Consider the following 14,415-nt stretch of genomic DNA (forward strand, 5'->3'; position numbering starts at 1 on the left):
GTCCAAATGCAGAGTGAGGATGTGGTGACTCGGCTGATGAGCGCCTTCTCTGCTCGGTGTTTACTTTTCATGCGGCGTAGCCCGGGGATAACCTTGCGTGCGTGTACGTGCGTGTATGAGTGTGTGTATGTGTGTGTGTGTGTGTCCCTCCGCCTGTCTCTGCTGACCCAAGTTTGAACCCGCTGAGAGAGATATCATTTTTATAACACACACAGAGGGAGAGAGAGAGGGAGCAGGTTAAAGTCTTCTTCTAGATTACGAAGAGGTTCAATCTGAAAGCAGAATGAGTCAAGCTGAGGGCAGCGCTGCTTTCCAGCGAAGTGTTAATCATCATTTCATCTCTCACAGTCATCTGCTGCCTCATTCTTATATTGATACGTCATGAAGGCACGCGCGAAAAATAAGGATACACGAGAGCGAAGAATGAAATCTGGAGGGAATGATTAAGAATGGTACTGTGTGCAGGTGCAGCCTGTAAAAAGTAGGTAACTTTTCTTAAAAAAAAAAAAAGGCTTAATGTTGAATGACAGCATGAGACACACAGGGAGAGGGATTAGGACATTCTTCAACCTGAAGCCTCTTTTCCATTTTCTGAAGCAGCTGAAAATGTGCTGCTTAAAAGCTTTTTGCTCTTGAATGCAGGCCGCCCTGCAGGCATGATTACTGATCCTACAAGCGGGGCTTAAGCCAAGGTAATGAGTGTGTAAACTAGCTGCCTTATTGCCAACAAAGGCGTCTTGGGATGCGCTTCCATTGTCTCGGAGGGAATCATCACCTTTTCTCAATGAAATCCGCCGCGGATTGTCTGCGTGCAACAGGAGGTAAGGATTAAAGATGCGGCCCTTGGAACAAATGGTGAGGCAAACTAGCCAGTACCGGCCGGAGGCGGGGCCGAGCGACACCCACAATTAAAGATGAACTTTGTGTGAACTAATTTATCTGAGGGAGGAGAAGGTAACAGGCTGTCCGCGGTCCCTGGCAGCCTATAAAAACGCTGGATGAGCAGCCCGGAGCTTCAGTAGCTGGCAGAGCTTCACCTGAACCGAGCCACCACTCTGACAAGACGCTGCAACATGGCTCTGAGCACACTGCTGGCCACCTTCCTGTGCACCATCGTGCTTCCCATCCTGCTGTTTCTGGTGGCGGTGAAGCTGTGGGAAGTTTACATGATCCGAGGCAGAGACCCGAGCTGCCCCAGACCGCTGCCCCCGGGATCCATGGGCTTACCTTTCATTGGAGAGACGCTGCAGCTCATCCTGCAGGTAAACGCATGACACAGCTTCTGACTTCTACTTTCACACAGAAACACTTAAAGATGCGTAATGTGCCCGTGTGGATAAGGATGCTCCAAACACTACAAGGGATATATAACTTTATGGATTTCATCTGTGTAAACAAACTGCACCGCATTTAACTTATCTCTTATCCCTCTTGCATGATTAAATAGTTTATTGCAGTCTTAAATTAACTCTAGCCCTTTGGACCAGCTTTATTGCGGCTGTTAGTTATACATCATTAGAAATCTATAAATTTATCATTCTAGTAGTATTGATTAGTTTAAACTTTTTGACTTATTTTCTAACTTTATTTTCATTTTCGCATGTATATTATTATTGTAGTTGTTTGTCATGTGAGTTGCAGTTCAGTACAGTACAGTCTACAGTTCAGTATCAGTGTTTATTCGTGTATTTATCATTGTTTATTTATTATCTGGGATGTGTCTTGCAGAGAAGGAAGTTTCTGCGGATGAAGCGACAGAAGTACGGCTACATCTACCGCACACACCTCTTCGGGAACCCCACGGTGCGCGTGACCGGAGCGGATAACGTCAGGCAGATTCTGTTGGGGGAACACAGGCTCGTGTCCGTGCAGTGGCCCGCGTCTGTGCGCACCATCCTGGGCTCCGACACTTTGTCAAATGTGCACGGAACGCAGCACAAGACCAAGAAAAAGGTAAGTTATTATTTTATGTTAAACTCACTTTCAAACAAAAGTGACACGAAGCATCGGTGTCATATCCCTGTAAGCATCTCTCCACGGTCCTAAACCACCATTAACATTTTCATATGCACTTTGAAGACATCTGCATATGCACTTTGAACAGAGGGATAAAAACGTCTCCCAACCAATCTCAGTTTTTTTTTATTTGAAATAAAAAACGTGGCAATCCAACTTTGATCTTAGAATTATCAGTTAAATGAGTATCAAATATTCAGTATTATTTTCTATCTTTTGCTTGAAATTTATCAGACAAAAACGTGACATTAGGGAGCATTATTCCCTTTAGATTGGTGGCAGGACTGTATTTACTGTTCAAATTATTTAATCAACTGGGTTTGGATGTATAGGCTTTCCCTGGGGGAACTGTAAAAAGTCATCAGTTTATCAAATCATGCCTGCTTATAAATGAGATAAATAAATGCTTGGAAAAACGTATTTTCCAAAAACTAGATGAAGTGAATATTTTGTCCTTATGTCTGCAAATTGATCATGTTGGCCAAAATATAACTTGTCAGTCATCATTCAGAAATCTAGTGGACAAAATCAGGTTTGGATGATTTGATGAAAAATGATGTTAGATGTATGGACTTTGGCTTTTATTAATCTAACCCTCCATCCATCCCTTCTGCACTTCTCCAGGCCATCATGCGGGCATTCTCCAGGGAGGCTCTGGAGCTCTACATCCCCGTCATCCAGGAGGAGGTGCGGGCTGCGGTGAAGGAGTGGCTGGAGAGGGATTCCTGTGTGCTGGTCTACCTGGAGATGAAGCGGCTGATGTTCCGTATTGCCATGAGGATCCTTCTGGGCTTCGAGCCGGAACAGATTAGGACAGACGAGCAGCAGTTGGTGGAAGCTTTCGAAGAAATGATCAAGAATCTGTTCTCTCTGCCGATCGACGTGCCTTTCAGCGGATTGTACAGGGTAAGAGAGAAACAAATGATGCTCATGTAGCTACTCTCCCTTTTTAAGGAGGAACATGCTTGTATGAATATTATGTAGATATGATTATGGATAATATTTACCTTGATAATACAGAATAGCAGGCATGCTAATTCATCTTCTCATGCTGTCTCTCCTCTACCCTCCATTCATCCTCTCCTCCCTTATTTCCACCTTCTCTCTGTCCCTCCCTGCTCCTCCTGCCATCCTTCCTGTCCTTTAGGGTTTGAAGGCGAGGAACTTCATCCACTCCAAGATAGAAGAGAACATCAAGAAGAAGGTACAGGAGTCAGACAAGGAGTCCAAACACAGAGACGCCCTGCAGCAGCTCATAGACAGCAGCAAGAAGAATGGGGAACCGTTCAGCATGCAGGTAATGATGAGATGATCACATCTGTATCAAACTACATGAATTATATATCATTTAAAACCAAACACAAGATATAGTGTATATTATGTTCTTAAAAGCTGCTGTTAATGTTGGGGCCCAAACTAACAAACATTCTCTGTTTCCAGGCCATTAAGGAGTCTGCTACAGAACTGTTGTTTGGGGGCCATGAAACCACAGCCAGCACAGCCACCTCTCTGGTCATGTTCCTGGGCCTGAACCCTGAAGTTGTGGGTAGACTGAGGCAGGAACTGATGGACAAGGTAACGAGACTGTACTACTGTCTTGTGAAAAGCTAACCAAATGCATGATCATGTTTAATTATCTTCAGACATGAGTGTGACATTGGAAACAGTGGTTTAAAGAAAAATAACTCAAGGTCCACTAAACTGCGTCTCACAGTCTTCCTCTGTAGAGTTTACTCAGTTGTCAGCCATACTTTGGCCAAATGATGACAACTGAGCAAACTCCATCTCCCGAGGAAGACTGTGAGATGTGGTTGAAGGCTAATAAGCTAATAAGTGGACCACAGGTATCCTTGAGCACCTTTATCGATTTGGGGGAAAGTCCCCACCCATATCTACTGTAATATAGTTACTATATTAAAATAAACAGTAGGGTTAATATACAGTAGAGCACCATGGATCGAGTAATCCACATTGAAGGTTTCTCAGTAAAGCTACTTAGTGTAAGTGACCAAGAGCCGCATCATGAAGCCAGGTCAGATGAATAATGCTGAGCTGGTCATCAATGATAAACGTGTTTGTTGCTTTGGTGGTCTTGTCTAAGCTTGTGGGGAGGGGGGTAGATAAACTTTTTTTTAGCTGGGAGCACCGGAATTCATAAATAAGTTGCCTCCTGTGTTTGCTTTTTGATGCCAACATTGATATTATTTCTGCACGATAAAATTTCAATTCAACAACCAGCACTATCCCATTCCTCGCCAACTAGCATTACACTTGTGTTAGCACTGTCTCCCTCCTCACACTCCTGTTTGTGTCTTTGTGTTCAGGAGGAGCAGGGGATGGACATCCAGAGTCTTAACATCGAGTCCTTGGAGCAGTTGAAATACACTGGTTGTGTCATTAAAGAAACACTAAGGATCAACCCTCCTGTCCCCGGAGGCTTCAGAGTGGCCCTCAAGACCTTTGAGCTTAATGTAAGTTAACAAACATCCCTATGAAGACTGTTCACTGGGCAGCTCAGTGTATAGAGTTTAGAGATCCCAGAAACAGTTGACAGCCATGTGTCCTAACTATCTCCTTACTGATCCTTTCACCTCACCATTTCAGGGTTACCAAATTCCCAAAGGCTGGAATGTCATCTACAGCATCTGTGACACGCATGACGTGGCCGATATCTTCCCCAACAAAGAAGACTTCCAGCCCGAGCGCTTCATGACCAAACCCTTGACCGACTCCTCCAGGTTCCAGTACATCCCGTTTGGAGGGGGCTCCAGGATGTGTGTTGGGAAGGAGTTTGCCAAGGTCCTGCTGAAGATCTTCCTGGTGGAAGTGGTCACAAAGTGTCACTGGACTCTTTTAAACGGGCCACCCACCATGAAAACAGGACCTACTGTCTATCCTGTCGACAATTTGCCAACCAAGTTTACCAGCTATGTACAAAATTAAACTGTTATAATGAGGGCTTGTTTCCTAAAAGCAGAGTAGTGTTAAATATGAGGTTTCCCAAAAGTCTCAAATCATCTGTGTTTTACCTCCTGATCTACAGGGAAACTATGATCAGGGTACTTGGGGAGTTTTTGGAAGCACTAAGGAGCTCTTAGGAAACAGATCAAAAACTGCATTTACACATGATTCACACAGATCTGTTCTTCTGGGCTTGTGTCAATGTGGTGTTTTAGAAATGGCATGAAATGTACATATTGTAGATACTGTAGATGATTTGAGAATGTATTTTACATTTTATCTTATGTTAATACATTGGATTTGTATATATCTTTTTTTGAAGATGAGAAACTAAACGAGAGGCACTATACACAGACATGGAACACTTTAATCAGCTCAGAGGTGTATCTATAGGATCATGTACATATGTAATGTAGAGTCTGTTTATATAACTTTTGTATCTTACCCCAATTTATTTAAGTGATTTATGTTATATTGTATGGGCTTTTTATTTAATAAACAGTTTTGTGTAGAATCTTGTTTTTGTCATTTAATTTAAAATGAAAGGTTTAAACAGCAATATCCTTCACCTTTGCTATAAAGATTAAAAGAATACTTCAACATTTTGAAGGAGATAAACAAATGAGCTTTTTTGTGAGGGTGAGTGGAAAAGATTGAGATTAATTTTATTTGCATGTGTGTTAAGTACAGAACTGGAGCTAGGATGCAGTTAGCCTGGCTTAGCATAAAGACTGGAAGCAGGAGGAAACAGCTAGCCTAACTCAGTCCAATGTTCAAAAACACACTTAACACATCTAAAGCTCACTGATTGACACATCTATTTGACACATCTATTTTGTTGAATTGTTTTAGAGGGGTTTTTTTGGTGTTCTTCACCCAGAAGTAGTCCTACCTCACTCTCAAAAACAAAGCAAGTCGGCATATTTCCCAAAATGTCAAACTATTTCTTTACAAACCTACTTTACTGGTCTCTTTGCTGCAAGAATCTTACATTTAGTTTTAGACAAGCTAACAAATTGGAGCTTAAGGAAAAACAGGATGTAATTAAATATTTTTAAAAAGTACTGCAGTCATGCTGATCTGGAATCACAACTTCATTATAATATGCAAATGAATAATTACAGGATATAATGAATACCAAAGGTTTAGATGATGCTATTAGTGAGCTATGTGTTTGGACATGAAGAGATAAAGAGCAGCTCTTTGTTGTTTATTTGAAAACACCAGGTATAGATGTTTGATGATGATACTTAATGTATTTACTCTGGTGGGTGGTCCTAAAACACACACACATTCCTTTATCCTTACAGAATCAATAAGTTCTGAGGAGAAAAGGAAAATACAAGAAAAATCTGGAATCCATAGAAGGAGGGAAAGCAAAGCAGAGGGCTGATGACCCTGGCAGATGAGCAGAAAGAGGGTGAAACAGAGTTCACACTGATCAGTTCAGTTTCAGGGCACTGAACCAGAATAGACCTCCAGTGGAACAGTGGAAGTAGGCCAGTAGTATGGGTAGATGTGTACTGCAGGGTCAGAGATAAGATTATGTCCTCACCTTTAGAGTGTTACTGTTGATGTTGTTTATGTTGCGATGGCCAATGAACAGGTAAAAAGTATGGAGCTGTGTGTTTGAGAATGGGTGTGTAGCTTGTAGAGAGATCTGCTGATGATCAGGTGATTTGGGGGGTGTAGAGGGTTCAGTATGCTTGAAACAAACTAAGTCATATAAATGCTGTCCGACCACGTTTAAAGACCTGTTCTGAATGATTCCACTCACACTGCCTCCCTGGTCTTTCTCCAACTACTGTGTACTGTGTCTTTGTAGTCTCAATGTGTTTAATTGTACATGGATAACAACACACACTTTCAAACAGTATTCCCTCCAAGGAATTCATAAGATACTTTGCTAATAATTCATTTCATAAGTTCAGACTGCTTTCATAGTGTGTTTGTCTAACTTAGATATGGAGCATCCTTCCAATCCTGTGTCCATCCAACCATACCGATCTGCATCCTGGTTAGAGCCTATCCCAACATGCTTTGTGTAGTGTGGTGATGTGGTGGAGGTTGAGCTGCTATTAGTCTATCTATCATTAGAACTTGTTGTTGGATGGTTGAATAGTCTCCAACCTTTTCAATGTTGGAATTGTGGGAGCTAGTTAGTTGGGTTTTTTTTTAATCCTTATACACACTTTTCATGTCTACAATTGTCAGTTGGAAGAGCTATAAAAAACTTTTGATTAAAGACAACAAATAGCATGAACAATTTTTTTTCTACTGTAACCTTATCCTTAGAGTGGTAGGTTGATGTTGTTTTCAAAGAAATAGTTTCATCATTTTGAGAATACATGCCAAAATACATGGGCATGTATTTGAAGATCAATGTCAATCTCGTGTCTGTGTGTTAAGCACAGAGGTCAGGGCATGGTTAGCCTAGCTTAGCATAAAGGCTGGAAATAGGAGGAAACAGCTAGCCAAGCCCTGTCTAAAGTTAAAAAATACACCTATATCAACACCTTTAAAACTGTCTTACACAATGTATCTTGCTTGTTTAAGCTGTACATGAAGTGAAATGTTAAAGCAAACAACAGTATATCCATCCACCCACTTCTTCTGTGCAGTATCTCAGGCTGTAGTGCAGGCTGTCAGATAGGTTAGTGAGGTTTTGGTTTTGGTCTCTGCACAGGCACAATGGTACCAAACCTGGAAACCTTACTGAGATAACAAGACATCAGGTAACTTCACACGGAGCAAGGCTAGCTGTTTACCCCTGCTTCCGGTCCTTATGCTAAGCTAAGCTAACCACATCCTCTAGCCCATCTTATTTTGGAGGTTAGAGCTGACTTCTTGCATATAAAACCATAAACACTGTATTTTCCTTACTTTTACCATATGCAGCACATTGGAGCAATCACAGTGACAGTGAAGTCTTCTTCTAATCAGCATGAGAAACATTTTGACTGCATGTATTTGTACAAACTTTTCATGTAGCTAGCTAAATGAGAGCCTGTTCCTCCAGTCTAACAGCAACCTCACTGGCAGATGTATTTTGGCCTCTTTCACAAATTGTTTCTCTTTCTGGTGCCGTTCTGATTTACACCCAGCCTCTCTCCACTCCATGTCAACTTCTTAGCATTGTACTGTTGTCCCTGGCCCTTGTTTATTACTGTGCTACTTGTGATTATTGGATCCACAAATGCTGAACTGTTGTACTTATTGTAAGTCAAGTCTGGATAAGAGTTTTAGCTTAATGCCCAAATTGTAATAGTAAATTGTAGCTGACACCTTTATGTCTGGCCATCCTATCCCTGCTGGTCCAGCCCTTGAACGATGTGAATGAACTTTTCTGAACTTTGCCTCTTCTCCTTATTCTAAAGAGCGTCTGCTTCCCTCCATTGTTCACCATCACCCAGTGAAGACAAAACTTTGCACGGCCAAGGCCATTTTTGTCGAAATTTGTGACCATTGTAGTGAATTTACAACACAGTGTTGAAAGAGGTTTGAAAGTAGCTTGCTTTCAGTAAGATCCTCAGCTCTGAACATGCTCCAGTGTAAATCATTGTAATAGCTAGTGAAGAAGTGTTATTGAAGGCAGCACTTTTATATGCCGACCACTTTGTTGCCATGAACAGTACATGGGAGAGGTGAGAGATGGAGACTGAAGGAAGCTGAGACAAACACAGAAATAAAAGGAGATAGAAAAAAAGAAAAAATCCAATACAACAGCTCTGCCATAAATTCTACATTTACGAAGCTTATACATTTTCAGTTTTTGTTGACACTGGGTGGTCGTGGTGTACTGGAGTGCATTATATTGAAAAGTGTTCCTAATATTTTGCCCCCCTCATCATGTTAATGGAGTGGACAAAATATTAGGAACACTTCAATATAATGCACTCCAGTACACAACCACTATCCACTGGTCAACTTTTTCTTTCACCTTTAATCTATGGTGTTTACATTATGGTTAATCTTATATTAGCTATTTATACAAGATCTTCATTCTCAACACTAATGTGATAGGTTGCTAATGCCCTAAGGCCTGATCATATACAACACATCCATCTAGTGCCATGGTGCAATCAACAGGAGACACAACACCAAACTATAAATCAAAACCTATGCCATGGTACCCACAGAGGTACTGTTGTTGAACCCCTTGTGGTTGTGGCTCAGGAGGTAGAGCGGGTCGTCCACTAATTGGAAGATTGGCGGTTCAATTCCTGGCACATGTCCTCATGTCGAAGTGTCCTTGGGCAAGATACTGAACCCCAAATTGGATGCAATTGTTATTGAATGATTAGATTCCCTCTGATGGACAGGTTGGGACATTGGTAGCCCCTGCCATCAGCATATGAATGTGTGAGAATGGGTGAAAGCGCTTTGAGCGGTCAGAAGACTAGAAAAGCGCTATACAAGTACAGTCCATTTACCATTTATTAATTCAGCCTCATTGATAACAACAGACAGTCAACAACATAGATTATTGTGTCTTTAAATGTAAATGCCATTATATATAAAAAAAAAAGTTATACTACATCTATACAATACTATGACACTGTATTATTATCTGTTAGCTTTAGTCTGAAAGATGGTTGTCATATGACCGGCTTTTAAATAATTTACACAGAAAAAAGCTTTGCCTGACATTTATCATTTCATGTTTAAAAACTACAAGGAACTGTTTGCACTCAGATCAGGGCCTAAAAATCTGTTCACAGTCTGTTTACATCAAACAAATGGTCAGTAGAAGAAGGAAATAATCTCATCAAATGAAAGTCAGTTGTCTTAATGCTATCATGTGTGATTAATCAGGCACAGTGAAGATGCGCTTTAACTTCAATGGCCAGCTATTTGGTCTGATGACCAAGGTCATTGAGAGTCAATCGGCTTAAAGTGTCTGTGGTGGAGAAGTCAATGCAAGTCAATGGCAGCGTTAATTCCTCAAACTGTGTTTGCACAGTGTCTGCTTGCCCCTCAGCCCCTGCTGTGGAGTCGTATGAGTGCTCAATAAGAGATGCTAATGGTGTCGTTAGCATGGTTGTTAGTGGCACACTGTGATTATTCATAATTTGAGAGACTGTTGACAAGTTCAGCAGGTCAGGTAGAGTTCAGCAGAGAGCTGCTTTTTTACATCAGCACCTCTTTATCACAGAACTACCTCTAATCAGGGTTTACCTACAACTGTTTCTAGTGAAATGCTTTAAATGCTAAAGAGTTTAATTTACAAATGACTGTAGCCTATCATTTAATTGTTCTACACAAATTATTTTGGAGAGGCCTAAAATGTTGTCAGTAGTACCTGTCAGATTATATTCTGGTACAGCAAGCACACACCAAGTTCTTGCCCTTTCCAAAATCAAACCCTTAAATGTCTTTAGAATACAGTGAAGAATGCCGTCACCCTAATTAAAGATTCATTATGATAAGTCTTTATTTACCTAGGTCAGGAATTGTTGGTCACACCATTTGAGGTTGTATCAAGCTTCTTTCTCCCTACTTGTTTTTATCACAGTAAAACACAGGTCCTCTACTTGGGAGTAGATTCAGGAGGAACTCTTTGGAGGACTAACAATAAAACAAGGTGTCCGTATCAACCACTGATGTGTACTTACCTGCACTGTTGTCTGTGCAGTAGTTGACATTGTACTCCAACACTGTAGCCACAGCTAGCAGGTCGGAAATCTACCCAGAGGTCAATGCAAAAGCATGTAACTACGGATTGCTTTGTGCAATGCTGAGCATTTGGTGCTGTTTAGATCTAGCTTGTTAACTTACAGAAGGAAACCCGAACCACTGAAAAAACAAATGCATACAGTAAATAAAACAACTGAGGTGCAGTGACAAAGTATCTGTCACCACATCAATCTGAAATGAGCTGCAAATGTGTTTGCTGTAAAACACAAAAACATCTTGGCAAAACAGTTTGATTTGATTTGATTTATTTGACATATAAAAACAAATACAGTGCTGCTTGAAAGTTTGTGAACCCTTTAGAAGTTTCTGTATTTCTGCATAAATATGACCTAAAACGTGGTCAGATATTTACACAAGTCCTAAAACTAGATAAAGTGAACCTAATTAAACCAATGAGATAAAAAAAAAATGTCATGTCATTTGTATCTTTTTCATTTATTTATTGAGGAAAATTATCCATTATTACACATTTGTTGAAAGCAAAAGTATGTGAACCCTTGCTTCCAGTAACTGGTGTGACTTTCTGTTGCAGTAATGACATCAACCAAATGTTTCTGGTAACTATTTATCAGCCCTGTCCATCCGCTCGGAGGAATTTTAGCCCATTCCTCCTAACAGAACAGTCTCAACTCAGGGATGTTGGTTGGCTTCTTTGCATGAACTGCCTGCTTCAGGTCCTTCCACAGCATTTCTATAGGATTAAGGTCAGGACTATGACTCGGCCAAAACATTAACTTTCTTCCGCTCTAACTATTCTTTGGTAGGACGACTTGTGCGTTTAGGGGTGTTGTCTTACTGCATGACTTACTTTCTGTTGAGCTTCAGTTCACAGACAGATACCTTGACATTTTTTCTGTAGAATTTGCTGGTACAACTCAGAACTCATAGCTCCTTCAATGATTGCAAGCCATCCTGGTTCAGAGGCAGCAAAGCAGCCCAAACCATGATACTACCACAGATGGGAGAAGTTTCTTATGCTGGAATGCAGTGTTTGCTTATCCCCAAACATATCACTTCTCATTCAAGCCAAAGAGTTCGATTTTGGTCTCATCCAGCCACAGGACATTGTTCCAAACACCTTCTGGCTTATGCACGTGGTCTTGAGAGAACTGTAGACAGCAGCAATGTTCTTTTTAGAGAGACATGGCTTTTTTCCTTGCAACTCTGCCATGCACACCATTGATGTTCAATGTCCTCTTGATGGTGGACTCATTAACATTGACATTCGCCACTGCACAAGAGACCTTTAGTTTCCTAGACGTTACCCTGGGGTCCGTTGTGGCCTCCCGGACTATTACTCCCGGATTTTTGTTGTTCGACCACTCCTGGGGAGGGTGACAGTGGTGTTGGATGTCTTCAATTTATAGATGATCTGCCTGACAATTGACTGGTGGAGTCCAAACTCTTTATAAATGGTTTTGTAACCCTTTCCAGCTTGATGAGCATCAACAAATGTTCTTATAAGATCCTCAGAAATCTCCTTTGTTTGAGCCATGACACACTTCCACAAACCTGTGTTGTGAAGCTCAGACTTTGATATTAAAGACTCAGATTTCTCTTCTTTAAATAGACTCATATGTGATTGTCATCCCATTGATTGAAACACCCGACTCTAATTACCCCTTCAAATGTATTGATTATCCTAGACGTTCACATACAAATATGTAACATTGGATCATTTCCCTCAATAAATAAATGAACAAGTGTAAGGTTTTTGTCTCATTTGTTTAACTGATGTCTCTTTATCTAGTTTTAGGACTTGAATGGAAATCTGATCACGTTTTAGGTCACATTTATGCAGAAATAGAGCAAATTCTAAAGGGTTCACAAACTTTCAAGCAGCACTCTATATGTATAAATGTCATACTCTGGGACAAATACATATTCATTTAAAATGTCCAGTATAACACAATAAAGTTAAAAGATAACTTATTTCCATTGTGGTCCTCCAAGACAAAACAGTAATACTGGAAATCTGTCCGCTGAAGAACAGACTGCTTGAAGATGTTTCACTTCTGAAATGCTTCAGTGGACATTTGAACAGTGACAAAGATGTTACGTATACAGTTGATATCCTGGGCTTTTCACCAGGATGTCAGCAGTGTTGGCATCAGCAGGGTCATCGTGTAGCCTCATCACCACCCAAGTACTGTCTGTGGCTGGCCTAAGACCAACAAAAGACCAGCAATGCTTTGAGCTATATAATTGAATTAATTGTCAACCTAGATGTTTAACCAGACCATAATACAATATATTTAAGAAGTAGCTGGATTGGAATTTGTTTCCATTATTATATTTGCTTAGATGCTCACAAAATACCAGCATGTATTTTGTGAGCTACTTATAACTTGAGTGTCAGAGTCTGGAGTCTGGAAGTCATGTGTCATTTACTTCCTGTCAGATGCCAGGGCCATCAAGAGGCACCCAAAGGTGAAAGTCAAGCTAGTGTTTGGATAGTCACTTTTAAATTCACACACTTACAGACACACATATCAGAGTGCAACTCAGGCCGCATATTTCTGCCTAAGAGAGGAGTAACCGAGCCTGACCCAAACCCGAAAGGCGTTCTGTTTTTTATGTCTGAATGCAACCCAAGCCTGACACAGTTAACGTAAGCTGAAGCACTGACTTTGTGTTACTGTCACACAATTGTTGTTACCATGGTTACAGCTTGCCTGTTTATCCTGATTACATATACTTAGCTAGGCTACATGAATATTTACCACTTGAAATAGCCTATGTGTTGTGTTCACACACACACACACACACACACATACACACATACACACACACACACACACAAGTTTGTGCAGCTATCCTTGTTAGGACATTGCATTGACTTCCATTCATTGTGGACAGCCTAACCCAAAAAAAAAGGGACAGGAGAAGAAAGAAATTAGGACAAATGAATATGTCAAAAACTGAAGTCTTATCAGCACTTCTATGTCAGATTTTGACGGATGGTGAAAACCAATAGGGAAGATGTTGCTATGCCACAGTAGGCAGTTTACCCATTTACCTTACAGTCAAAGTGTGAACGAACTTCTAACACAGTTGAGGTAGTCACAGCAAAAAACCAAGAAACTAAAGAAAATAGGTAAAATAGGTAAATTCAGACACTAACATCTTGTACGTCAGTAAAAGCTCTCTAATGTGACTGATTTAATTTTGTTCACTTTCAGTTATATGTTTAGCCATGCTAGGAGCTTGGCTCTAAAGATGACAACGTCGGTCTGTCGATATACTGTACCACTTTGGTCTAGACTGAAATCTCTCAACAACTAATGGATGGATAGTTGTGCAGACATTCATGGTCCCCAGAGGATGAATCTCAATGACTTAATGGCAGTGATCGTCTTACTTTTCCTCTAGCACCACCAAAGTTTTCACTTAGCTGTAAAAAATCTCAACATCTACTTAATGGATTGTCATGAAATTTGACACTCATGGTTCCTTGATAATGTATCCAAATGACCTAGGCGATCCTCTGACTTTTCCTCTACCAATACTATGAAGTTAGCTTGCAGTTTTGAGTAAAAAGGTCTCAACAACTATTGGATGGATTGCCATCTTAGAACTGGAGATGACTTTTATTTGCTGGCTGTTGGTTGGCTGAATTCCAACACATGATGTCAGTGCTAGTGATGGTCACACTAGTGAAAACAGGAAGAGTGTGTGGTGTGATTTACAATTTATGAAAAGTAGTAATATATATTGAAATGAATGAGCTAAAATGTGGGT

General features: G+C 40.7%; 1 protein-coding gene across 1 annotated transcript; it reads left to right on the plus strand.

Moving 5' to 3' along the window:
• The first annotated feature begins 737 nt into the window (after nt 1-737).
• On the plus strand, nt 738-5,491 carry LOC122971839 (cytochrome P450 26A1). Its single transcript, XM_044338595.1, has 7 exons — nt 738-1,262; nt 1,729-1,953; nt 2,641-2,922; nt 3,164-3,313; nt 3,457-3,591; nt 4,341-4,487; nt 4,621-5,491. Exons 1-7 carry the CDS (start codon nt 1,074-1,076, stop codon nt 4,957-4,959), a joined length of 1,467 nt encoding a protein of 488 aa, XP_044194530.1. The 5' UTR covers nt 738-1,073; the 3' UTR covers nt 4,960-5,491.
• Nucleotides 5,492-14,415: the final 8,924 nt, after the last annotated feature.

This window comes from Thunnus albacares, chromosome 20, assembly GCF_914725855.1.
Source record: "Thunnus albacares chromosome 20, fThuAlb1.1, whole genome shotgun sequence".
Lineage (NCBI taxonomy): Eukaryota > Metazoa > Chordata > Actinopteri > Scombriformes > Scombridae > Thunnus > Thunnus albacares.